This window comes from Uranotaenia lowii, chromosome 2 (genome assembly GCF_029784155.1).
Source record: "Uranotaenia lowii strain MFRU-FL chromosome 2, ASM2978415v1, whole genome shotgun sequence".
NCBI lineage: Eukaryota > Metazoa > Arthropoda > Insecta > Diptera > Culicidae > Uranotaenia > Uranotaenia lowii.
Genome location: NC_073692.1, coordinates 137,625,565 through 137,652,665, shown reverse-complemented (window position 1 = coordinate 137,652,665; position 27,101 = coordinate 137,625,565). Strand labels below are relative to the sequence as shown.

The 27,101-nt window shown below is 35.0% G+C and overlaps 1 protein-coding gene and 3 non-coding genes across 6 annotated transcripts in view; 3 read left to right on the top strand and 1 right to left on the bottom strand.

Annotated features, from left to right (window-relative positions):
* Positions 1 to 27,101, top strand: part of LOC129744747 (uncharacterized) — a 163,648-nt gene that overhangs the window by 18,019 nt on the left and 118,528 nt on the right. For all 3 annotated transcript variants that reach the window (XM_055737442.1, XM_055737439.1, XM_055737440.1), the window contains exon 2: positions 8,480 to 9,756. In XM_055737442.1, coding sequence (XP_055593417.1) covers positions 9,633 to 9,756 — 124 coding nt within the window. In that variant the 5' untranslated portion in view covers positions 8,480 to 9,632. The remainder of the gene's footprint in view (positions 1 to 8,479; positions 9,757 to 27,101) is intronic.
* Trnat-ugu (transfer RNA threonine (anticodon UGU)) lies at positions 42 to 114 on the top strand. Its single transcript has one exon. It is a non-coding gene; the product is annotated as a tRNA-Thr (tRNA).
* Trnat-ugu (transfer RNA threonine (anticodon UGU)) lies at positions 251 to 323 on the bottom strand. The gene has a single exon. It is a non-coding gene; the product is annotated as a tRNA-Thr (tRNA).
* Positions 685 to 757, top strand: Trnat-ugu (transfer RNA threonine (anticodon UGU)). The gene has a single exon. It is a non-coding gene; the product is annotated as a tRNA-Thr (tRNA).

Sequence of the window (27,101 nt, the reverse complement as noted above, 5' to 3'; positions counted from 1 at the left end):
TTATAAAACATAAGAGATAATTCCATTCATCTGTCAAGAAAGCCTCTTTAGCTCAGAAGGCAGAGCGCTGGTCTTGTAAACCAGCGGTCGTGAGTTCGATTCTCACAGGAGGCATATATATATTTTGCCTTTTTTATTTCAAGCACAGAAAAACCTCTAATAAAAAAAAAATTCTCAAATTTCCAAAACAATAGAAACGGGAGATGGAATTGCGGATCTCAAATCCGGAGACAGAGTCTTGCAAAATATATGCCTCCTGTGAGAATCGAACTCACGACCGCTGGTTTACAAGACCAGCGCTCTGCCTTCTGAGCTGAAGAGGCTTACTTATTTAAAAATTTTTGTTAGTTCTATACATCTCCTGTATCTCAATTATGTATTTTAAAATTTACAAAGTTCAGTTATTTATACTTCTACCGTTTTGGAGGTAATCCACAGGGGAGTTATCAAATTCGCCTAATCAATCATCCAGCCTAAATAAGTTTTCTACATATTAAACCATTTTTTTGTAATTACATATGGGTCCCAATAGTTTGATGACCCTTCCAATTTTATAATTTAGACTAATCATTTGTGTGGAGTGAAAAGCCATGTTGGCTTGCGTTGATCAAGCAAGGAGTCCCAGATGACTTGATCGAAAAAATCACGATATTCACCAACTGATTTCAGGATGCTGGCAAGTGAGCCTCTTTAGCTCAGAAGGCAGAGCGCTGGTCTTGTAAACCAGCGGTCGTGAGTTCGATTCTCACAGGAGGCAAAAATTGCTTTTTTGTATATTCTTTAAATTATTCTTCAGGGTTGGTACTGATACATCGAACAAAAAGTCAAATTTTTACAACATTTTATAATGATTTCGAGGGTGTCTCAAAAAATATATACGAATAGTTTTTGAAATAAATGAATGTATCAGGCATCACCGTTTAAAATTGCAAAATAGGTCCTCCAAGGGAAAACTAGTAAAATTACATTTAATACATTTATACATTAGACTGAGTCGATTTGGGTTATTTTGAATTTCTCAAACCCTGGGGTCTAAAAAGCTTCGTCTTGGTCCAAAACTCATTTATGATTTTTTGCAGAATTTTTAAGTAACGTTTACAGGACTAAATTTTTACTTTTAGGATTGTATGGGAAAATTGAACATTTTGTACTGAAAAACCAACATCATATTTGTTTCTTTTGTGGAATCGAGCCTGCTGATGGTTTTTGTACCAGTTTATAAATTTCCTAAATCAAATTTTACGCTGAACAGCTTTCTTGAAGACCTTAAATTCGTATTTCAATCGGCCTAAAAATTATTAGCTGATTAACAGGAGTCCCAAGCAACCAAAAGTTCGGTTAACATTCCTCTGTCAGGTTTTATCAGCTTAAACGAGTGTGCTAATACAACTTCTTTTCAGCTCAATTTTTAAGTAGATACACGAACTTTAAAGTTGACAAAAAGTTCGCATAAATCGCCAAACAACTTCTTAACAGCTTCAAAATCCACTTTATAAGCAGCATAAAAAATCAAAAAAATACTCTTCCGCTCCTTCAATTGCCTTCTCAAGTCTGCTATTTTGATTCATATTAATCAACTATATTTGTTACTAACTCACATTACATTTAAAAAACATGTTCTTACCAAGCCTCGAACCCGAGCTCACCGCTTGAAAGTTGAGATCCATACTTGTTGCCCTATATGAACATCATGAGTAGGCAACGATTTTACTCGATGTGATGATTTTCTTTAAAAAGACTTTCAGGTTCTTTATTTCTACTTAATTCCCACTTTCAAGCTGTTAAAAAGTTCTTCCGGAACTTAATGTGTACTTCATATAGCTGTTTCCCAAGTAACGATGTGTTTATTTATGCAAACAAGTGTTGAAGTTCGAAAAAAGTAGACTTTAGCCTTTAAATCTACTTCAAAGTTTCTATAATACGAAGTTGCTTTTGAACGCCCGTTAGGACTAATTAAAAACTTTCAAGTTTACAAAATAGTACAACAGAGACTTTTTACGAACTATTGAGCTGTACAAAAAGACTTGCAACCCTTTGATAGCTACTTGATTTTGAAAAAATGAGAAGTACGTAACAAGTAGATTGTTTTTCTTCATACAAACTTTAAAGTTCCCAAAAAGTAGAAACAGAAACCAAAACAGTACTTTAAAGCTTTTTTTGAGTATTGGCTGAACTTGATATAGAATGAAGTTCCATGGACCTCGAAAAAGCATTTTGAACAGCAAAAAAGTTCCACAGAACTTTTGTACAGCTATATATGAACTTATTAGTTCGTTCCTTAAGTGATATTCGAACTTTTGGTTGCTTGGGTTGTGAATCTACGAGGAATCAGATCATGAAAAGTAATCATGCAATACCTCGCTAGGCACCCAGCAGTGATGTCAATTGAATTTCTTATTTTTCAATGTCAAAAGACATGCCCCTATTCAACACTTATTTAATCACTTGTTGAGCGGAAAATTTCCTACAGGAAGTTTATTGGCAAAAAAACTGGCTTGGTTCCACAGAAGAAACAAAAATGATATTTCTTCAGAACAAAATATTCCATTTTCTTATACAAACCTTAAAGTTCAAATTTACTTATGTAAACGTTACATAAAAATACTGCAAAAAAAAATCATGGATGAGTTTTGGACCAAAACGGAGCTTTTTAGTTTATTCCTACATGCAAGTGTGTTCATTTGTGTTCAACAACTTGGTCTGAATTTTTCAAAGAAATTTTACTCTTGATTTTGGGCTGCTACGTTATATTCCTTTCAGTGATCTTCAATTCAAAGCAAGGCCTACTAGCTGCCATGGACATCTCTACAAGGCGACCGTTATATTGGAATCTGCAGCACAGCTCGACTGCGCCAAATCGTTCTAGCTAGACATGTGGAATGCTAAATATTGGCGTAGGTATTTCGTTCAGCGATACCAAAACAAACACTCAGCAGAGCAGTCGGAGAAGAGATATCGATCTCAATATGCATCTGCTTCGAAACAGAATTCGCATGCGCTTCGTGGGATGAGAATTTTATTGGATGCTGATTTTTTTTATTACTGGCTGGTGATTTTACAACTTTATCCGATATAAACTGCACAAACAGAGATTCACTCTGGGTTGGCGATGAACCGATTCAGATGAGGTTTAGGCCCCGATCTCGGGAGTATTAATCCCATTCGTTGCCCTATTCTAATGAAGTCGTCAACACGAAGCCAGCGCTATATGGTTCGAGATCAGTTCTGTGTACAAGAACAATGCACGCACGCTATGGGGAAATGAGTAGAGGTCAAATTTTCTGCTTTGACATGTTAATCGAGAATTTTTTGTTCCACGAGACTAGCGCTGCGTAGACAAGTAGCAAGCCAGCAGCGATTGGCTAGTTCAGATTTTGTTTTTTTTTTGTATGTATTCAATTTACGATAAATTCATTCAAAAATTGAAACAAAATCGACGGCCGCAATTGATGGATGGAAACCGCATTTTAGAGGAAGTTTGGCAGATGGGCCTAATAATAGGCCATCGACGATGATGTGTCGAATCATTTACAATGCGGAAAACCAAAGATCAAAGAGCTCATTAAAAAACTATCAGGGTGCGGTACACAAAATGACCACATAAAGTTTGACAGGGTGCTGTTATAAAGTAATATTTCACCTGTTGAATCCAATGTTTTTTTTTTGTTTTTCATTTTATTGGTGACTTCCTCTAAGTCCTCTCAGTGTATAGTGATTGATTGCTCTCGTTCATCTATGATTTCAGATCAGAATGAATTTACGTTGGGTTCCATATACGTATACGTATACATATATACGTGATGGTGTTGCCAAAAACAGTTTATAAAGTGGTGGTGAAATGTGATAGCCCGGACTTGATTTAGGGGCCAAAGTTTCGGTTTTTTACCCTCAAAAATCAACAACGGGAAGACCAACGGAACTTAGAAAAATCGGAATTCTAATTGCGATGCCAGTAACTTAAAAATGCATAAAAATCGAGATCTTCAAAAAAAACTTTTCACCAAATTCGACTTTCTTGGTCGATTGGACTTGGTCGTTTTCCCAAAAAACAGCCAGTTTTCCGGAAAACTGATAAGTCCCACAAAGTCATTTTTAGACACGAATTTTTTTTTTTTTTTTTTTAGATAACTCCAGATCTCGACGTTTCATGCATTTCTTAGCTACTACCACGTTTCTCGAACACATGATTTATTATAGTTACAAGTTTATTATTGGCATGTCTCAAGACTTCCGCATGACCGGGACGTCGTTCAGAATAGGGTGGTAATGGTACGGGATCTTGCCATGACAATCGACGCAGTGTGTACCGGAGGAATTTTTTCCGAATCCTTTCGAGTCTTTCGCTGTGGACAGATTGGTAGGGTGCCCAGACTAGTATCGCATATTCCAGAACACTACGTACCAATGAGCAGAAAACTATTTTCAGAGCATACGGGTCCCCAAAGCTGATTGTATTCCGACGCAGGAAGCCGAGCAAAGTAAAGGCTTTGGCTGCGGTGGTTGCGTGTGTTGAACAGATGAGAGCTTTTGGTCAAACGTTATCCCGAGGTCATAATAAAGGTTACTTTTTCGATAGAGGTGCCACTTAAACCGTAGTCGGCTCTGGTTCTAAAAAAGCTTATAAACTTACATTTTTCGGCATTAACTTCCATACCATGTAATCCGCACCATACTAAAAATCGATCGATATCCTCATGAAGCGCAACAGAACCCAAGATCGAGTCAATGGTCCGGTAGGTTTTAAGATCATCTTCGAACAGCAGTTTTGGCGACTGGAGGAATATTGCTAGATCGTTATTAAAAATCACGGAGATAAGCTATCCAAGATGACTACCCTGTGGAACACCAGACGGCATCTCAAACACGGAAGAGTGAGTCCCACGAATGTTTACAAAGCCTTGACGATTCAGCAGATACGAATACAGCCATTTAGTTGCCCACTCAGGAAATCCATATCGATCAACTTTTTCTCTTACGATTCTGTGTAGTACTTTGTCAAAAGCCTTGGGGAAATCTACGTATATTGAATCCACTTGCAGTTTTTAATCTGTTGCAGAATGCAAACCGCTGGCATATGTCATAAGGTTTGTTAAGATTGATCGTTTCTTGATGAACCCGTGCTGGACATCGGTGAGTATTGGAGAGGCTGCTGAATAGATTCTCTCGTATATCAGGACGGCTAGTACTTTGGAAAAGCAGCATAGAATCGATATTGACCTGTGTTCTCCACACAATGAGCATTTCCTGACTTATGGATAGGTGAAATTGATGTGATTTTCCACAGAGTAGGAAAAGTACCTTCCGAGATCAATCGATAGAAAATCATGCACAGCGGTATGGCAAACGTAGCAGCTATTTTTAGAAAAAAAAAAAAAAAACGACGATGGAATCCCATCAGACCCAGATCCCTCTGAGGGATCAAGAGAATTTAGCACTTTTAGATCTTCTTGTTCAGTGAAATCGGATTGAGGTAAACTGATGTCATAGCTAGGTAGTGTATCAAAGTACACATAGGTACAATCAGGAGTGACTGAGCTATACACGCTGCTAAAAAAAATTGCTTTCCGATGTGAGTCCTTGAAGCGTCAAAGACGATGGGATACAGTTAGCAAGGTGGGTGGCTGTTGATGTATTTCCAGAATCTCGAAGGATCTTGTTTTACTTTACTTCGATATTAGAAATGTATTGGTTGAAAACAGCGTTGCGAAGAGTCGAATGATCAATCTCTAACCTTGAGAGTATTGACTTGTTTTGGTCCGTTCGGTCTCGAATGTAGCGTTTACGGGCTTTTCGAACTAAGTTGCGGCTCCTTCGTAACTCAGAATTCCACCAAGGGATCTGGTAAAGCTGGTGCCGGTGTAGTCATTTAGGTGGCGTGTGAATACGTTAGACGTCCCAGAGATGATCATAGAAGGTTGATATAGCAACATCGATGTTCAGATCGTCGAAAAGTATTTGCCAGTTTGTGTCCAGTAACATTTCTATAAGATTTTCGGGAAATCTTAACTCATAGATTTTCGGGAAATTTTAAGTTAATCAAATTTTAACATAAAAAAATCATTCAAGGCATTTAAATATGTATCTCCCTTTTTTTTGGAAAAGAAGTATCTTCCATACAAAATGGAACAAGCTCGCATACATTTTCAATGTGAAATACCACCCAAATCTTATATGTTTTGAGAATCTTTAGCAGATTTAGTGCATACACAAACTAAGTAGAACTTATCGAGATGAATTATTGTGTAGAAAGATTTCACTTCTTTTAAAACAGGATGAAGAGGATCTCATTCTAAATAAATTCAAATACGACCCTGTTAGAACTCTATTATGAGCCCACTTGGTTTGAACAGTTTTGATCTGAATTTTCATGGAATTTTACACATTGTTGTCATTTCAAATACAGTGATGATTTATTACAATGAAAGACCTTTTTTAACGAGATGATCTCATAGAAACTTAATGAAAAATATGACATAGAAAAATAGTCGCCGAGGTTCATGAAAAGATTTAAAAAAACCCAAATTTATCATAGCCAGAAGATTAAGTAAACTAAAAAGCTTTCTCCTTAAGGTTGCTAGAACCATAAACGTGTAATTTTTGTCATTTGTATAATCAGCACACATTAGGGTGGCTCGCAAATTATGCTTAAAGTTTTCGAGCAGTTTCACAGAAAACGTTCCAAATCCGAACGAAATTCAGGTATTTTTCATAAAAAAAATCAATTGAATAGGTGTTGATAAACACATTAAAAAAATCTTTTTTTTACGAGGTACATCTTCTTACCTTTAAAATTGTCCATTGAAAAATATCATAATTTATTCTGCCAACACTGTATAAGTTGGAATCTCGATTGAAGGGAAGATTTCACGTCTGGAATCAACTTTTTTGAAGACGCTAAAGTTCGAACTAAGCGAAAAAAAGTTAAAGTCATTTTTGTTTACATAATCCAATAAATTTTGTATGAGAATATATGAGAAATCGAAAATAATTTTTTTTTTTTCATTTTGACTTGCATGCGATAAAAAATCCTCTCATTTTGGTGGGTAGTGCAAAAGTAACAACTTTTAACTACATAAACAACACAGGACGTATTACAGGGCACGACACTAAACATTCTTCGGATTAAGGATTTAAAATTACCTTTTTGTCGACCGATTTCCGGTTCGATGTTGCCCATCTACAAGACGATGTCCAACTTATTACGTAGAAGACACTAACACAGCAACATACTATCGTAGGGGAACATGCTCTATTATGCGTCACCTAAGCGAATCGCTGATTTGCTACAATTTGTGTAAAAAAACGAGTGTAATCGATGAAGAAAATTGTTTTCTTCAAATGCCTATGATTTTTTGTTACTCAAATTCCTTTAGTTGCTTCCAAAACTAAATTTTTTTAAACCATATTCAAAGCCACAGAACAAAACTATTTTGCAAATTCGCGACGCTGTGTATTCAATACGCGCATAGCAGCCGAACACACCCGAAGGCAGCCGAAGACCAAAAACTCATCAATACTTACAGACACTTTGACTGAAAACAAAATCGAAATGGATTAATCAAAAATTCAAAAAAAAAATGGAAAGTAGATTTTTTGGGTTGAATTAGCGCTCAAAATATGGTTTAAGACTTTTTGTTCACTTTCAATGAAAATTGGCCATTTTGAAAAATTAATGCTACTTTCAACATATTACGATTGGCGCGTTATAATGAGCGCATGGGCCGTGATAAAACATACCCATTAAATGCAGATCTCAGCGAGTTCAGTATGATATTTTAGCTTAAAATCATAGTTTAGATTCTCCTCTATCGATGTGTCAGAAAATATTGTCTTATTCATTTTTCTCTGCTTGGTGACACCTTATTGAAAGTGTTTTGAGATTCATGGAAATGAAGAATACCCTAAATTATGAAATTTTCACCACTCAGGGGTATTTTAAGGAAAAATTCATATTTGCCATGGCCTATCACAGCATTTAAAACAAATTGGTAATATTTTGCAGGCTTAAAATGTTACAGATTCTTCATAACACGAGTGTTGCGTATTAGCCACATGAAGCGTTATATGAACTTTTCCCCTACTCATCCCATTCCCATCTCAACGCAGTGCGTTTTTTTTGTGATCGGGCGTGCTAACTGACTCAGTTGGTGTACTAGTTAAGTTATCGGACTAGCAAGTCGAAATAAGAATGCTGCGTCGGGTTCGATTCTCACATTTTTTTTTCATTTTGGGATAATATTCAGTAGGATGAAAATCCCATAAAATGTTTTTCTCGTTTCGCTTGAAATAGTGCACATGCATCATTATGCTTGGGAGCTCAAGTCTTTATATCAGTACTGCTTTTCCAATCATATTTGGTACAGTACACTTTTCAGCTCATTTTTGGCATAGAGTTAGCGCCGAGCGGCATTGAAATTTTGCAATCTCTTCTTTGGGTGTGTAAAATAAAAAACTTTTTTTTTCTCTATTTCATTTGCAGCTCTCCCGGATCGCATGAGGGACATCATTAGCCAGGTTGGAACCGTCTCGGACCTGGGAGTCAATGTGTCCGAATGGATTAATGCTAGGAAATTGGCACGAGATACAAAGTTCATGAATCTCCAGAGTTCCCGTTTACTCGAACGGTACAAATCCGGAAAGTGCGTTGACCAGAGCAGAAGAAGATCGAATTCAGCTTGGAGCTTGGAACACTTCTAGAATGTGGTGACACCCATCAAACGTACGCTATCTCATTGAATTAATTAGTGTGCGGGTGTGTAGCTCTCGAGGACCTGGGTATCTGGGGGAAAAAGTTATGATCATGTGTCGTGTGAAATCTTGGCAACTGCAGACAGAAACTAATGAGTGGTGATTCAAACGCTTCGAGTTATAATCTGGCTGGTATGAGTGTGACGTTGTTGGTGTTCATGTGTACGATATAATTACATTGAAGTTCGTTAACCTAAACCTTAATAACGCCAAAATCAAATCAGCGCTAGAGATCGGTCTCCTCGGCTTCAGTAAATGGGAGGAAGAAAAAAACCTGTCGATGTCTGATGCGATGGGTTTGATTAGATGGTGGAGCTCAACCCCATGGGAGTCCCTCTAATCCGAAGTGACCGCTGGTATTAAAAACGTACATCCGTTTACGGTTAGTCGCCACTTTCTCCCCATCCATCGTCATTATCAACGAGCCAGCCGCCAGCCACCAATTACGGTGCGAATTTTTGGCACAGGTTCAACGTTCCGTTTGATGTAGTTTACATTTTTGTTTAAGCGGATCTGACCTTTTCCGCCCAAAAACATCCGTCGCAAGTCGCACGACATAAAAGAAAGGTGCCGGCAAAAAAGACAAAGCATTTTAAATTCGACCAACAATCAGCGCTGCCGCTGCCTGGAATCTGCGAAGAAACCGATCCCCAAATTTTGGGGGGCAGCACCAAACTGCTGGAGCCGCAAATTGAGACAAAGAAAATAATAAACATTTTTATAACAGACGGACGCGTATTTTAAACAAACAATTTCGCAGCAAGAAACCCAGTTCGGTCTCATTAACCTACTGTACAAATTTCACGACTAGATACTCAAGTAAACCGGATCAGTGAGCTTTTTGCATACAATTGCGAGCACTGAAACACATTTAGGAAAGGAAAATGGAGAATGACCGGTCAGTACCTGCCATCAGCATACTTTTGCTTCTCGGGATCTTCTCCTTGGCTCATCTGGACGCGGTTGCTTCAATTCAGATCGACAATCGACTGGTGCAGCCTCAGCATGGTAAGTGGAAGTATTAAAATATGATTGTATTTACTTTAGGGAGAGAAATCACCGTGATTTTTTTTAAATTATTTTGCAGCTTTATCGGTGAGGGTTAGAGAGGTGAAATGAAAAACGGATAGACACTCACCGATAAAGGCGCGAAATAATTTTTAAAATCTATATACATAAAACAGGGAGAGAGACAGACCATCCATTTTTTTTTCATTCGAATCACCCAGAGTAGGTGTAAGGAGTTGATTTACCGCGCCTCATTAATATAAATATTTCATAGTAGCATTCACATCCAGTTACCCCCGAGAATGAATATAAACTTTAGAATCCACTATTGGTCCCTTTCCCTCCCTCAGTCTATCTCGGTCACACCAGAAAGCTCGACAGCGACACGGTTCACAGAACGCGTCGTTTTGGTTAACAGCCAACAAACGGAAGTCCGGTAGGTTCCTTAGGACGTATCAATCAGTAACCGGAGATTTTCCAGGAGGCCACAATCAGAAGTTTTACAGTACTGCCCATATTTGATAAACGGTCTAATGTGCCATGAACACCAATGCGAGAAAAACGCAAATTCAATGTTTTAACCATTTTTCTGCATCCTGATGCTCAAAATAAAGTAGATTAAAGTGCATAACAATCATTGTAGGTGTAGGACTTAGGCGGTTGAGTTGAATTGAAAATTTAGATAAAGAATTTATGAAAAAAATTAATTTCAATCTCAGTAGCCACTTTATCAAATATAACGTAAACTAAAGTTGACAAATAGCTCTGAATTTGCCTGATGTGCATACGTTTTCAAATATTGCTGCGATTGCTCCCGCCCATAACCACCAAGCCACAAGACCACAACAAGAAGGGATTAGAAAAACTTTCTATAAGAAAACACCGGTTGCTGCGAATGATGATTCAACACATCATGCACATTAGACAATTTATCAAATATATTGCACATTAGACAAATTTTCTTTAGGGTTGTATGCCTCCACTAATGGATTTTTTGGAAAATGAATGAAGGAGGGATATTATATAGAGTATAAGCTATCAAATGGCAAAATTTTCTCCATTTTGAAAAAATGGCATATTAGACCGTTTATCAAATATGGGCAGAGTAGGCAGGCGCCAAAAGCAATCAAGGCTTACTGATGTTCATCCATCTCTCTATAGGAAGTTTTGGCGCCCATTTTCGTTGCAAGTGTACTTTTCACGTGGCACCAGTAAAATGGATACTTGGATGTATGGGGTGAAAAAAAAAGAACGCAATAAGCCGGCATGGAGTATACCTATTTTCGAAAATTGTCATGTTTGCTTCAGCATCAAGGCAACTTTAACCTTTTTTAAGCTAATTTACCCAAAACTAGCCGGATTGCCCGGTTTTACCCGGACTTGACCGGGTAATTGATAAAACAAAATTTAAAGGGCCCGGTCAAGTCGTCCAGCCCGGTTGTCCGGATTTTGATAAAAAAAAACCCGAATTTTCCGGATTTAGTCATTTTATTTGCCCGGATCTTGGATTGACAATTTTGAAATCAAATGCCCGGATATTGTTAGGTTTTTAGATAGAATAAATTTGCCTGACCAGGATACGCGCGGGAAAAATTCTGATCTCTTTTATTTACTCCGTTATTTTGTTTTGTTTATTTTCCGGTTAAATGAAACAAAATTAAGGATATAAATAGGGTTGACTTTTTTTAAAATAAAATTCATAATTTGATCCAACACTCAGTATTAGAAATCAAGAACAGATAACTGGTTCAATAACATCTTCAAATACAAGAAGCTTGGAAAATAAAAATTTTAGTCTCGACGAAGATATGATTCAAGATTCAAAACAGAGATAATGAAAACTGAATTAGATTTGCGAAGACTTTTTTGAATTTCATTTCTGATTTTGAATTCAAGATCTCAAAGTAAAAAAAGATTTCATAACCGTTTGATTTGAAATTGTTGTGGATAAAAATTCCATGTACATACACATATAATGAATGTTCTTATTTTCTTTGTTCAGTGCTTAAGCATCCATTTCTCGATAAATATGATAAAGTAAAAGTCGATATAAAAAAGATGATTTTAAAAATTGAGAGGAGATTATCTAATACAGAGAACATATCAAATGCATGATAGATAACGAAAAACAGAATGGTATATGAAAATTTGTTGATGTTGATAAATTTGCAGCATAAAAAAATCGCGAAATTTCATACCATGAAAAGTGTTCTGCCATTTCTACAAATGTGGTACCTATACGATAAAGAAAATTTCAAACATGGTTTTGGCGAAAAATGAAAGACAGTTAATCAAAACTGCTTAAAATGACGACACATTTCAACAAAACACTTTTTGGCACTTATCTTGGGGTTAATAGAAATTGAACATATCGGTGTCAAGGATCCTCTGTAAATGTAAAAAAAAAAATGTAAAACGGAAGAAAACAGATTTTTAACTTTATCCCAGAAGATTTTCGCTTTCCTTTTTTTTTTGGAAGTCAATCTTCTTCGAAAATTTTTGCCCCTGGTGATAGGCACTACCATAATATGACAGAAGTATTACGAAAATAGTCAAAAAACTGTGTCGATTCACTCCGTTTGAAGGTAACAATCCAGTTTCATGAGCGCAAACAATTATTAACCTATTTTCTGCTTATTTACATGTTCATTATTTTTGCGAAATTCAAAGGCTTAACGAAGTTTGCCGGGTCAGCTAGTTGTATATACTTTTAAGCAATAGTAACCATACTATAAAGTTTTCTTGTTAATCTATAACTGCATGACATACAATTGAAAAAAAGGTATTCGGATCAAAAAGTGGTCAAACTGAAATGCGTGTAAATCAATAATTTGTTTATTAAACAAAATCAAAGCATCTTTTGACGTAGAATTACGTCTTACGGCAACACTATAGGGGGGCAAATTGAAATTCGCGAACGGATCTCGCGTCACGAAAAACGCCTCTTTCAAAGACATCTTTCTTAAAAGACATACCAAGCGTGCTCAACGTTGATTGGCTATTCGAAAGTGAAAGAAAACTAGGACGCCCCGCCCCTTCCTGAGTTTTGTTTTTTTACCAGCCTACGAAAAATATAAAAGAAGGGGTCGACTGACGGTTTATTTCATTTTGTCTGAGAAATTCAAACCTGGCACATGGGCAGAGCAGAGCAGAGATGACCAACAGCGGCGGGAGCAAGTGGTGATAGCTCAGGTCACCCGCGACATCAATCACCCATTCACACCAATAAACACACACACACACACACACACACACACACACACACACACACACACACACACACACACACACACACACACACACACACACACACACACACACACACACACACACACACACACACACACACACACACACACACACACACACACACACACACACACACACACACACACACACACACACACACACACACACACACACACATACACACACAACTTCCCATCAACACCGTCCATCGCCATGCAACACACACCTACCATCACTACCCATGGAACACCACACGCCCACCCATCTTTTCCTCACGCCCATGGCACACCACCAACCGCCCATCCATGCTACTGGCCCATCGCACATCACCCACCCATCGCACTCCACCACCATCTACTCACCCATCGCACACAACCAACACCCACCAACCCATCGCACACACGCACACACACACACCACCCACCACAAAATCGCACACTTTACCACCCATCGCACACAACCACAACCCATCGCACACAACCACCATCCACCCACCCACTCATCGCACACCTCCACCATCCACCCACCTATCCCACATCACCACCACCCACTCATCCAGACCATCCACACCACCCACCCACAATACAAAAGTCAAGACTATCTCTTTTTAAGATTTTGGCCCTGAAAACGGCCGTTTTATCAAGTTTGATTATAAAAACCCGATTTAATACACTTAACAGTGGATTGTAGCCTTTCTTACAGTCTATAAATTATATTTGGATACACATGACACAAAGTAATAAATTAATGATAGATTTAGAAATTCTGAGTAATGATTTGAGTATTTCGAACGTAGTAAATCCTAAATGAATTTAAGAAATTAGGATACAAAATTTTTTATAGGACAAACGTATTTTTAAATAATTATAACTTTCACTTAAATATTAACATAATTGTAAACTAATTGTAAATTTTTGAATGATTGAATTCTGGAATATCTTGTATTATCCTGTTTCTATGACATTATGATCTTATATCTATAAAAAAGAAGAGCTCTAAAAATGAAGAGTATAATTTTATAAAAAAGATGCCTAACCATGTGTTTCAAATAATTCAACCTCTCAAGTAAAGGAAGCGAATAAGTTATAAAAAAAAGTAGATTTACAACTGCTAGACTAAAATATGATGAATCAACGTAGTTTACAATAATCGATCGAATTAACTATGGATATTTAACATTTTGACAACTTTGAAATGTCAATATTTTCAATTCTGTCATTTTGTCAATTATGTCTATTTTATCATTTTTGTCAATTTTGTCAGTTCTGATAATTTTGTCAATTTTGTCGATTTCGTCAATTTTGTCAATTTTGTCAATTTTATAAATTTTGTAAATTTTATAAATTTTGTAAATTTTGTAAAATTTTGTAAATTTTGTAAATTTTGTCAATTTAGTTAATTTTGTAAATTTTGTAAATTTTGTAAATTTTGTAAATTTGGTAAATTTCGTAAATTTCGTAAATTTTGTAAATTTTGTAAATTTTGTAAATTTTGGAAATTTTGTAAATTATGTCAATCTTGTCTATTTGGATAGTTTTGTCAATTTTGTGAATTGAATCAATTTAGGCTATTTTGTCAATTAAGCCTAGCTAGTCAATTTAGCAAATTTAGTAAACTTAGTCAGTTTAGTCAATTTTGTCAATTGTCTAAATTTTAACAATTTTGCAGTTTTGTCAAATTCGAATATTGGTCAACATAGATTTTTTTTCATTTTTTGTCGTATAGTTAATTTATTCAAGTTTGTCAACTGTTTCCAATTTTGTAAATTTTGAGAATTTGGTCGAAATTTTTGTCAATTTTGTCTATTTTGTAAACTTTTCAATTTTTCTCATTTTTTAATCGATTTTTTCAGTATTATACTTTATAAGAAATACTATCAAATGAAAGTTATAAATTTATAGACAAATAGATTAATAATTGTAATGATGATGAAATTATCCAATTCAATTGAAAAACGATTATATGTCAGTTAATTCATAGGCAAAGAAAATTTGGAACAGCAAGTTGAATTGAATGATAAAAAAACTTGTACTTGTATTTTTTTCCAACAAGATTCTATTTTCCCTACCCAGCATGAGAGCAGCAGTGGTATCAATTTTTTTAAAATGGGCGTGCGGCCGAATGTTAACAAATCGAATTGTCAGCTGGGTGAAAAAGTACCGTTTAAAGACCTAAATTTTAAACCTAATTACTTTCAACGCGATTTTCTCGAAACTTCTTTCGCCCTTTACAAAAATGAATCAACAAAGAAATCAAAGTTTTTAGCATACCTATCAGGGGCATTCTTACTGGTATACATTTAAGGGGCAATTGGGTTGAGCTAGTTACCAAAAATTTTTTGTTTGGCTTGTAAAAAATTGTGTAATTTCACTGTTCGAGCGCACACATAATATGCATTTTGATGATTATTGATTTACATTTTACATTTTCGTCATTTTGGTCAATTTTGATTTTTTTTTTTAATTTTTTGCCAATTTTGTTTGATATATTTTTTCAATTTTCTGTTTCATCAATATTGACAATATATTTTATCAATTTTTTTTACTCAACACAGACACAGATTTTTATGTTTCCAATTTGATCATTTTTTTTTTTCAATTATCTCAATTTTTTCAATTATGCCAATTTTTCAATTTTGTCAACTATGTCGATTTATTTCAATTTTGTCAATGAGGTCAAATTGATGAAACAGAAAAAAAAAACTGTCCAAATTGACCATTTTGGCCACATTGACAAAATTGACAAAACTGAATAAACAAAATTGACAAAATTGATAAAAAATATTGTCAATAATAAATAACGAAAATGTAAAATGTAAATCAATAATCATCAAAATGTATTAAAATATTATATGTGCGCTCGATAACAGTGAATTGCGGATCACTTTTTATGCAAGCCAAACATAAAATTTCTTAATTACTAGCTCATCCCAATGGCCCTTTAAATGTATACTAGTAATAACGCCCCTGACAGGTATGCTAAGAAATTTGATTTCTATGTTGATTCATTTCAGTAAAGGGCTAAAGCTGTTTCAAGAAAATCGCGTTGAAAGTAATTAGGTTTAAAATGTAGGTCTTTAAACGGTACTTTTTCACCCAGCTGACAATTCGATTTGTTAACATTCGGCCGCACGCCCATTTTAAAAAAAATGATACCACTGCTGCTCTCATGCTGGGTAGGGAAAATAGAATCTTATTGGAAAAAATAATTTGATACTGGGATCAACTCATCAAGCAGTAGCAGGTGCTGTAAACGCCATGATTTATGCAACAACAGTACGCAGCATTTTGGCTTGCCTGCAGTTCATGTTGAAAAAAAAAACACCATTTTAATATTATCTTAACCGAAGATTACCATCTGTTAAAAGGGTTTATCTATTTTATAACAGATTTTTTAGATATTCCCATAGTTTAACTACAAATTAGATTAAACTTTAGAGGTTTTCATAAAAATGAGAACAATTCAGAGTTTTAAAAAAATTAAAACGGTCTCTCGAAAATCAGGACAAATCCGGATAAATCAGGATACTTGGCACCTCTAAGCACAAGAGAAACAACAACAACAACTGAACAATTGTAATGCACGTCGGAGATGCCAGGTGTCTTGATTTTTCAGAACTTGTCCTGACATTGAAACCATAAAAATTTTATATTCATTTTTCAAATGAATGGTTTAAATTATTTTCATTTTGTTAAATTTTGAGATACAATACAACAAAGAGCGAACTGATTTATTGTTTGGGAAATTTTGAAAATTTAAAAAATGATAGTATCTACTTGTAATCAAATTTGAAAATTTTCGGACCACAAAACATTATTTTTTAACCTCTTTTTGCATGTTGAAGGTGAATGAACTTGTTTCTGATCATCTGAACATCATTTTAGCGTTTGATTAACAGATGGTGTAGTTGATAATGATGAATTTATGAACGAAAAAAAATTATATGTATCGGATTTTATTTCATCGACAGAAATTTTATTGATGACTTAAGATTTGATAGTAACGTTCTTTTTTTTTGTTTTGTACAAAACTTGAATGTTGTTACAAAACAAAGATTTCAAGTGATTGTTTATCATAATCGGTTAGAAAAGAAGTTACGGCCAAGGTTGCCGAAATCACAGAATTATCTATAATTTTAGGAAATTTTGAGCATATTTTCGTCACAGATCCGGTGTCATATTATACAATATTTTACAGATTTTAGAAATTTTGTATGCTCTTCCAAACAATTAAATATTTATATCCATATTTACTAAGGATTTCTGACTCAAATTCATGAAAATGTTATAAAGTTAACACTGTTTATTGATTACTAAGATATGTATTGTAAAAATAAGCATATAGGGCATGTTCTTCACTGAAAATCGTATTTAAACATTAAAGAATCTTGTTACAGAATTTTGGAGTCAAATATCAGAACTACAGAACTTTGTTTTAAAACACAGAAATTTTTCTGGAAACCGTAGTTATGATTACTTTACGATAATAGTAATATAAGCATTTTCAAATGATTTAGCAAACCAAAGCGCAAAATAGAGTTACTAGTCTTAGTACAGGAAGAATAAAACATGGTAAATCTAACCCGTTCAAAGCTAAAATTAATCATTGGCTTACCAGAAGGTCACTATCCTAGTCAAGCTAAATCCGACCATCAGAAGGCGTTGAGATTGAGCCTCAGCCGTGAATGAGATTAAGAAATATTTTGCTCGGGAGATGCACAATAAACCGATGTTTCATTAATAACTTTTTTCTCCACTAGCCGATTGATTTTTTTAAGTAATTTTCTCAAAGCCTAAGTCAAGGCAAATATTTTACCCCAAGACAGCATCACGATTGGAATTGAAACAAAAAAGTTACCCAAGATGCTAAAGCGCTTACACTTTCTGCATTTGATTCCTTTTCCTGGCTTCCGAACATGGATGCGCGCACACGGGTTCACAGTTCCCACCCGGATTCGAGCACGTGCTCGAACTTGCACCCTACACTTTGAGTGCGGTGAGTTTAAATGGGTGCGTGTTAAACTTGCGCCTCAAAAGTTGTGTGTAAGTAAGTGCAAAAACTTGCGTGCACTTCGCACCCAAGTTGTACCGTGAAGATTTTTGAAAAGGGCACATTTTTTGCCATATTTGAAAAATTTGTCAGGTTGATAAAATTTATCAAGTTTGTGAATGTTGTCATTTTAGTTTTTTTTTTGTATTTCTTATCAATTTTGTCAACTATGCAAATTTGGTCCAATTTGTAATTTTTGACGATTTTAACAATTATGTCATTTTCGTAATTATAGACTATTTTGAAATTTTATGTAAATTATGTCAGTTTTGTAAATTTGTTTAATTTTTCTCTATATTGATTCTATTTTGATTCTGTCAATTTTGCATATTTTGAAAACTTTTTCAGTTTTATGATTTATATTCATTTTATCTATCCAGTTTTGTCAATTTTGTAAATGTTATAATTTATGTCAATCCATTCAAAATTGGTCAATTTTGGTCAATTTTTGTCAATTTTTCCCATATTTGCGAAATATGTCAGGCTTGTTAAAGCTTGATTAAAGTTTGTGAATGTTGTCTATTTTGTAATTTTTATCAATTTTATCAATTATGTAAATTTGATACACTTTGTAATTTAAGAAAATTTAAACAATTGTCATTTTTGTAGTTATTGACTATTTTGACATTTTTGTCCATTATGTCGGTTTTGTAAATTTGTTTTGAAAATCGTCTAGCGCTGGATTGCATCTGAATTTTTGGGTTTTAATCTGAATTCTGAAACTCACTATTGGACCCGATTTTTTTGAATTAAATTTACAATCAGAAATACTCTAAAGTCCAGGGAATTCAACATTTTGAAATTAACACGTCTGTACAAAAAATCACTTTAAACTTTAAAACAGTTGATAAAATTAAATTGGGTGAAACTTTTGGTTGATGCATTTTCTTTTGAACGCAAAATTAAGCCTATTTAAAATGGGATTTTTTTTATCCCGGTAGGGCCAATTGATAGCGTCGATTTTATAAATAGGATTTGATTAGATGTTCCGAAGTTTCAAAAGCGTTTTTTTTTCGAGCTAACTGATAGTTTCGACCTTATGAAATGTTACGCTATGTTTGTTTACATTTGGTGCGTTCGCCCTTTTTCAAACTTACTACAAAATTATCTAACAGATTCACGCTTGCTTCGACGTATCGAAGCCAGCCATCGCTGCAGGAAAATGCGGTGTTGAACCCTACACCCATCGGTTTGAAATGGCAAGTTCGGGGTTGTACCCCTTTATGAAACTCCATATTATCACAATATGGCTTTGAAGCTTCGGCTTCAAAATTTTTGAGACCGGTTCGGATAACACTGAGCTGGTACAAAATTTAAAATTACAATGATATAATAGTTCTTGTACCTGCCTACCGCTCGTTTTGTCGTCATGAAGACATCATGAGTGGGAGTGGAGCGCGCCCATCGTGTAGCGAATGGCGTGTAGCGAGCGCGCCCATCGTGTATATGACGTCATCTACACGATAATCTTCATTTTAGTGATTGCTGGTTGTTGCTAGCAAGCCAAATTGACACGTTTTTTGGAGTGATGATTTGATGATAATTACTATGAAAATTTTTTTTTCAAACTATTTTGTTTTTTTTTCTTTCTTTTATACATTGAAGAGGGAAAAAAATCAAATTTTTTAAGACAAAAATCATTTTTATTGTACTTCCCAGTTTCGCAAAAACGTGTTGACAAAGTTTACAAAAAATCACACCAGCACACACAAATACACTGACATCGTCTGAACTCGTCGAGCTGATTCGATAGGTACCTATAAAGGTATATCTAAGACCCATAATTAATGATTTCCCAAATCGACCGATAACTATACCTTTCTGAAAGAAAGGCAAAAAACATAGTTAATCCAACGAATGCTCCGGCATCCTAGGTAAAACCAACATTTTTAGCTAGTGATTGCTATGTCATCTGAAGGGAAATAAAAACAAGATACTGATTCCAACGAGACGCATGAGGCTATACAGTTTAAAAGCTTTTGCACTGAGTCAAGCGTTTAGATCAAAGCAGTCGTTGTAAGCTTTTCTCGCAAGCGTTTGATACAAAGCTCGTGTGTTGATCACATTATTTGCATAACTGCCGGGCGCAATCATTTCGACGGCATTTGCCTTGTTTCTGCTTATACTAATATTTAATTCGCCTTTTGTTATGCAGTTGAAAAAGCTGCATACTATCTTATGGGTCGTTTTAGACCATTATTAGGTATTAAACGACAATTTAGGGAAGAATGACTTTTCTTGAAGATCAATTCCTTTTAAAAAAAAATTCGACATACTTTATTCTAGAATGCTAATTTAAGACGAAAAGCAAATTGACGCACAAAGACATTGTAATTCTACGTGAACTTCTCGGTCGTTTCTTATAAACAACCTCTGTAACTTTTTTTTTTTAATTTCAATATATCCATAAAAGACGTAAAAAATACTCAGTTATGTTTCCGGTCAACCTAATCGACCGGAACTCAAGTTGGCAAGCCTTTTGTTTGACGCCTGCCATCAGATTCTGTACAGTCACCTTATCCACTTTCTTCGCCGCAGAAAACCATTTTGTTTTGAACTGCTTCTCGCTGCTAACTGATTTTTGGGTCTTCTTAAGGTTCTGCTTAACTATCGCCCAATATTTTCCGATTGGACGAAGTTCTAGTGTGTTCTAAGGGTTCTCATCCTTGGACACAACCTGAATGTTGTTAGCGGCATACCATCCATGTTTTTTTTTTTTTCATTATAGCAGGATACCAAAACTGCACTGACAAGAGTGACAAGTCTAATTTCTTCAGCAAACGCTTTTAAAGACATTCTTTCACGTAAATTTCCTGGTTGACGGTAACGGTTGCAAAAATAATGACGCTTTTTTAACCACATGTACAGATAGTTTGCGCCAAACGATATATATATATATATATATATATATATATATATATATATATATATATATATATATATATATATATATATATATATATATCTCTTGGTAAACTTTAATAAGTTTAATATGCTTGAAAATGCCTGCGCCTTTCTTTTTTCGGTTGCTGTATAAAACTCTTTTCCAGGAAGTTGTCCGAAGTCTGCCTTGGCGTAGGTTTCGTCGTCCATTGCCGTACAATCAAACTTTGTTAACAATGTCGTATACAGCTTCCAAGAGTTTATTTCTTTGGTGATGGTTGATTTGGCCACATTCAACGATTTTGCTATTTCTGCGTGCGTGTAAAGCTTGCTTCAGATAGAATTGAAACAAAAACAACTCGAAAAATTTCGTTTTTTTGCCACTGCTGCAAATGCCCTGCCAAATCATAAATTTTCGTGCAAATTTGTCGGCAAAATCAAATTACAATTGTCTGGAACATCCCAGTGAGCAGTTGCTAAGTAAAATTTTTGACCTGGGATTTGCCCGAAGATAGCCTTGACCTTGACCATCGTCCATCTGAAGACACCCGTCGAACTTGGTCAGCACCTGGTCGTATAGCTTCCGAGCTGGCTTCGTACGGATCCCAAGGCGCGACTCATAAAAAGAGGCAGAGCGAAACCAACTATAGAGGAGAAACTCTCAAACTCCTGGTCAGCGTTGTCAGATTTACGGATATCTTCGTAGATCTACGGATATTAAGCATTTCTACGGAGCTACGGATCGAAACTCAAAATTTACGGATTTTCGCATTTCCTACGGATTTTCTACGGATTATCAAATAATTAACGGGATTCTGCGGATAAACGAAAATTCTACCTGACGATCAAAAACACAGCAACGCAGTCGAAAATAACTCTTTCTCGCTTCTCCTAGCGCCAGAATCGCTAAGAGCGCCAGTCACTCTTTGCTGCAGAGTTGCGTTCAAGGTAGGAATTTGTTTGCTTCAATACAGCTGACTGGCTGATAAGGTGGCTAAATGGCGATAAAAGCAGAACATATTTTAGGCTATTTTCTAACCTTAATAACTTTCGCATAACATTTCTAATTAACATGTACATGAATAAAACGTTTGTAATAATTAAGGCTTTCAGATAATGTGTATTGGAAGTGGAACTTTTTTCTTAGCGCCTTTGTCTTTCATTTTAGATCTAAAGTGTCATCAAAAATTTTGTTCATTTAAACATAATTAATAACTTGAAAGCAAAAAAAAATATTAAAAGTCTACTACGAAAAAAATGGTGTTTCATGAGAAACAGCTTAATTTTGTTCTACATATACATATGTTTGATGCGTTTCGCGTGTTTCCATACAAATATTAATTTCTGTGCTACGCAGAATTCTGCTTCAAGGCAGTTGAAAATATTTTTTGTATGGAAACACGCAAAACACATTAAATCTTTGCTATTTCTGGGCAATTTCAGCTGCAGACCACAATGGATTTTTCAAATAACTGCGCACATTTTTTTCTTCATCCGGTTTCCGTGTTGATTGTTTACAAAGTACAGTCGATTTGCGGAGTGCCAAAAATGCATACGTGACGCAGACAACATTTCCGACACGTGGGCGCCAAGAGCTTCCAAATTTGTCCACCAGGAGCGCCACAATATGAGTAAAAGTTTGTTCCAATTCCAAGCAAGCTTTAGTTTGGATTTTCACGACTCATGTACAAAATTTTGATTCGTAGCTCCTCTTGCTTGGACGCCATTTTGATAACTAAAGATCTAATATTCAAATCATAATAGAAGCATCATTCTACACACACCTACAAGGGGCCTGGGGCTTGAGATATAGCTCAGTTGGCAAGTCAGTTGCTTCCTGAGCAGATGTCCGTGAGTTCGAGCCCAAGAGTAAACATCGAACACAGTTGTACCGGATAAGTTTTTCAATAACTTTTCGCCAACTGCAACGTTGATAAAGTCGCGAATGCCACAAAGATGGTAAAACGACTATAATCGAAACAAAAAAAAACCTACAAGGGGCCGCAGATGGACCGTTATTGATAACAAGCTCAAGCTCAAGCGGGTACCCTAATTTAGAACAGTACTTCCACCTATTTTTTAAAGAATTTTAATTAAAATATCACTCAAATGGCACCAAATTACAAATCACAGCTAATGGAAATAATAGATCACACGCAAAACATAAAAAAAAACTTTGCCAAATCACTCGCAAAATATATTAGCAAATTTGATGTTTGTTAAGCTTTTTTCGGATTTTTTTGAAAAAAAGAAAGATTCTGTAAACAAGGTGTATATTCTTTGGAAAAACTTGACGAGATGGACTACTTCATCCTAAAAATTTAAAACAATTTGATTTCATTCAATTCAGTCAGAATGGAAAAGACCCGGATGGTAATAAAAAATTTGGATCGAGTGGGGAATTTGTTTTTTTTTTTGTGTACACGTTAATTCTTTAGTAAACAGTTCAAAAAGGTTTGTAAGGGACAAAAAACTACATTGAAAGGAATCTTTCAAAGCGTTTTTTTACTGTTCGAGTTTTGAGAACTACTGGCAAGATAAAAAACATTGTAACCTAAAGATTTTACATCCTAGTCGCTAAGAAACTTATGAGTTTTTTACGATTGGATGAGATTCGACGGAATTGAAAAAAATAATTTCAAAACAGGTGTCAGATATATAAGTCTACTAATGACTTCTAGTTCTAGTTCTGGTGATATGGCTTTTCAACAAGCGCGCTCCTTGTCCTTGCTGAATAAACATTTTTTTAAGCTTTTGGGGCATATTAAAACGGTATCAAATTTTAAAGACGAACAGTCATTGAAAAATACCGGATAAGTTTTTCAATAACAGTCCGCCAACTGCACCGTCGATATAAGTTGCGAACTACATAAAGATGTTAACTCAACTATAATCAAAACAAAAAAAAATTAAAGGTCTACAAAAATGTAGAAGTGAAATGACATTTCGTAAACCCTGTTGTTCTGTTCCTATCGGCGGTACCTACTTCAAAAGAATCTCTTTGACCCAATAGAACAATAATTGACAATCGATTTCTCTTCCAAGAGCATTCCGTCAAATTCTACTACTCTCTATCGAACATATTGCAGTCGATATCCACAGTTTTCCCCGTCGCTAGCGGCCACGTGAAAGTAAAAGCAGTGTCTGTTGAAAAAATTTGAATGGAATGGAAATAGGAAAAAAAAACCAACATCCACAATTCAAACGAAAACAAAACTAGACCGAGCGGTTTTTAATTTCGCGACCATCGATGCGGCAAATTGGCGTTGATAAATTGAGGATGGAAGTTCACTAATGGGCCGCGCAGCTTCTGCTGGCCACCGTTTGAGTTGAAAAGGGAGAGATTGTATGTTTTTTTTTTTTGGCCAATGGCCCAAATACGATCTGTCACATGAACTAGAACAGGTTTGGCTTGTTACGTAATATGGATGGGTGTCTGCAGTATCTTTTTTTTGGATAATATATTTCGAATGGAGAACAAAATACTAAAATTTAGGCAGCCACTTTGCTTGAGTTCAAAATAATACTAGAGCACTATTTCAAAAAATTTGATTCACCATGGTTTAAAATCGGAAACTTTTGACTTGAACTATATCCGATCAGCCAATTCAGTTCGATTGGAAACGATCGTTGATCGATTTCATTAAGGTTGTAAAAAAACTATGCAGTCGATAAACTAGCGCTTCTTTACATATCTGCATGAAGGTGTCAATTTATTTATGGCTGATTGGGTCTCGCTAAGTGGGTGGTTTGAAGAAGAGTTCTAACATTAGAATTGCTTTGTTGCAGTTTTGATAGTGCAAAACTAGCTCCGGAGTAAGCAAGGTTATTTCACTATGCAATGCAGAAATCAACTAAGCTAACACTGCTTAGTTAATTTAAAGAATATTCTGTTGATAGAAGGGCTCAACTACGTTCATGTGCTTTAAACGTTGTACCCTGCCTTACTCTTCAAGACAATATCACTATGAAAAGTGCAACGATGCAATTCTAATGTTCGAACACTACTTCTAAGGCACCCACTACGTGGTTTAAGTTGGTTGTTCAGTTGTCTATTTATAGATAGATGAAGCTAGATTTGTTTTTTTATTTATAAGAAAAGATTGCGAACATTTAGAAGATTTGAATAATTAAAAACAAAAAAAAGGATCATCGGATATGACATTAGAAACACGACTACGTATTTTGAAAAACATTATTATTATCTGATCAATATTTGTATCAATACATACTTACTCACATAACTTTATTGCCATTTTGAAAAAGTAATAAAAAAAATTTAAAGTGCGCATGAAATCAGTACTCAAAGCTTTAAGATCAGATTACTCTTATTGCCTCATTTCACTCGATTTTCCCTACGTTTTTCATTAATAGTTGTATAAGGGAGAACGGGCCATTTCTTTCGGATGTATACGTATGAGCAACTTACAATTCGAAAGATCTCGACGAGGCAAGGAAAGCTGTCTATGGTGTCAAGAAAATCTACCGTGGGAGAAAAAAAAATGGATTGAAGAAGTTGTATTGATTCGAAGAAAAAAGTGGTAAAAACTCTAGCTGAAAACTCCAGCCACTTTTTTCTTCATGATATCTAGCCAAACTTTGATTTTTGTTAGTGGATCTCAACTCTGAATTTTAAGGTGTGCTTCAAGTCTGAAACCTATAATTGATTTTCAGTTCTTTAAAGCTCCACTTAATTTTAAATCTGGTTATTTATAGTAAAATATTGAGACTAATCTGTCAAACGATTTTTTAATCGATCTCAATGCCTGACTTTTTTTAATAGGTGTAGAAATTACTGATGCAGAACAACATCATCTTAATTTGAATATCACATCTGTTCAAATTTGAATCCGTTGTATCGAGTATTTAAAAAGTGATCAGTTATCGAAGTTAGAAAACAAGTTTTGAAATATGTAGCTTATTTATTTCCAAAAACTTGCAAGTTGCTACCAAACCTTTTTTAATGAATGTTTTCATTGTTTTCAAAAAGTAGATCAAAAAGTAGTAATGAAAAACCAATTAGGACGCTTAGAAGTGTTTTATCTTAACCTTCCCATTAGGGTGATCCAAAATTGCATTATGTCGGGGATTCGAGGGCTTGCATTATGAGGGGGTTCACTTGCTCAATTTTTTGAAAAATAAGCCATATTTTTTACGTTTTTTTCTGATTAGCAAAAATGTTAAAATTGTGTCTTTTCCACTCAGTAAAACTTGAATAACATTGAAACAACTAGTACAGCTATACACGTTTTTCTACAAAGTTGCAACCTATGACATTGCGCATCTTTTGAGTTCTTTGTTGATTGAAAACTCTTAAATCTAAAGTACACCATTTGTTGGTTGAAAAACAAATTTTACAAAAAAATATAATTATGCAGAATTGAAAAAAGAAATCAAACGAAAAAAAATTAAAATCTAAAACAGTCTCATTCAACAAATTTTTAGTTTAAAAATTACATTATAAAAATTTATAAAAAAGATAGGCGACACATGATTGATACTTTTTCGAAATATAAATATTTTATTAGCAAAAAAGTGTCGGGAAAACGGCTTTTTTCAAAAATTTAATCAGTGCGACTCAGATGGCGCCATGCAATTTTGGGCTGCTCTATTCTCTAGCTGTTCGACAAATATCCGTTCAAATTATTGTAATTTTTATTTGATCTATAGTTTTTATCATTCCTCTGTTCATCAATTTTGACTGATTTTGGTGGTGTTAGATTCATTTTGTAGTTAATTTCATTTTAATCAACACTCAAGGTAATCAACATTTAAAAAAAAAAGGTCATTAACATCTGGTGAACTACCTGTGGTTTGTCACGAATGAAAAAAGTCCCGTTAAAAATAATCTCTTTTTAAAATACTAATAACTTCCGATAACTTGATTGAATTGAGCTTATTAAACAATATTGAAATTGTTTAGAAAAAATCTATCCACATATGAAGGTCCGTGCGAAGGACCTGTGCATGGGGGATTTCAAAATTCACATTTAGCTAGGAAAAATAACATTGATTTTTCAACCCATTTTCCAACTTAAGACCATAACACTAACTTATAAAAATAATAAATTTATTCAAATATAAACATGAACAAAGTTTCAAATCGATGCTTTTGCCGGTAAGTTATTGATTATTTTAATGATGTTTCTTACGCTGATTAAAAC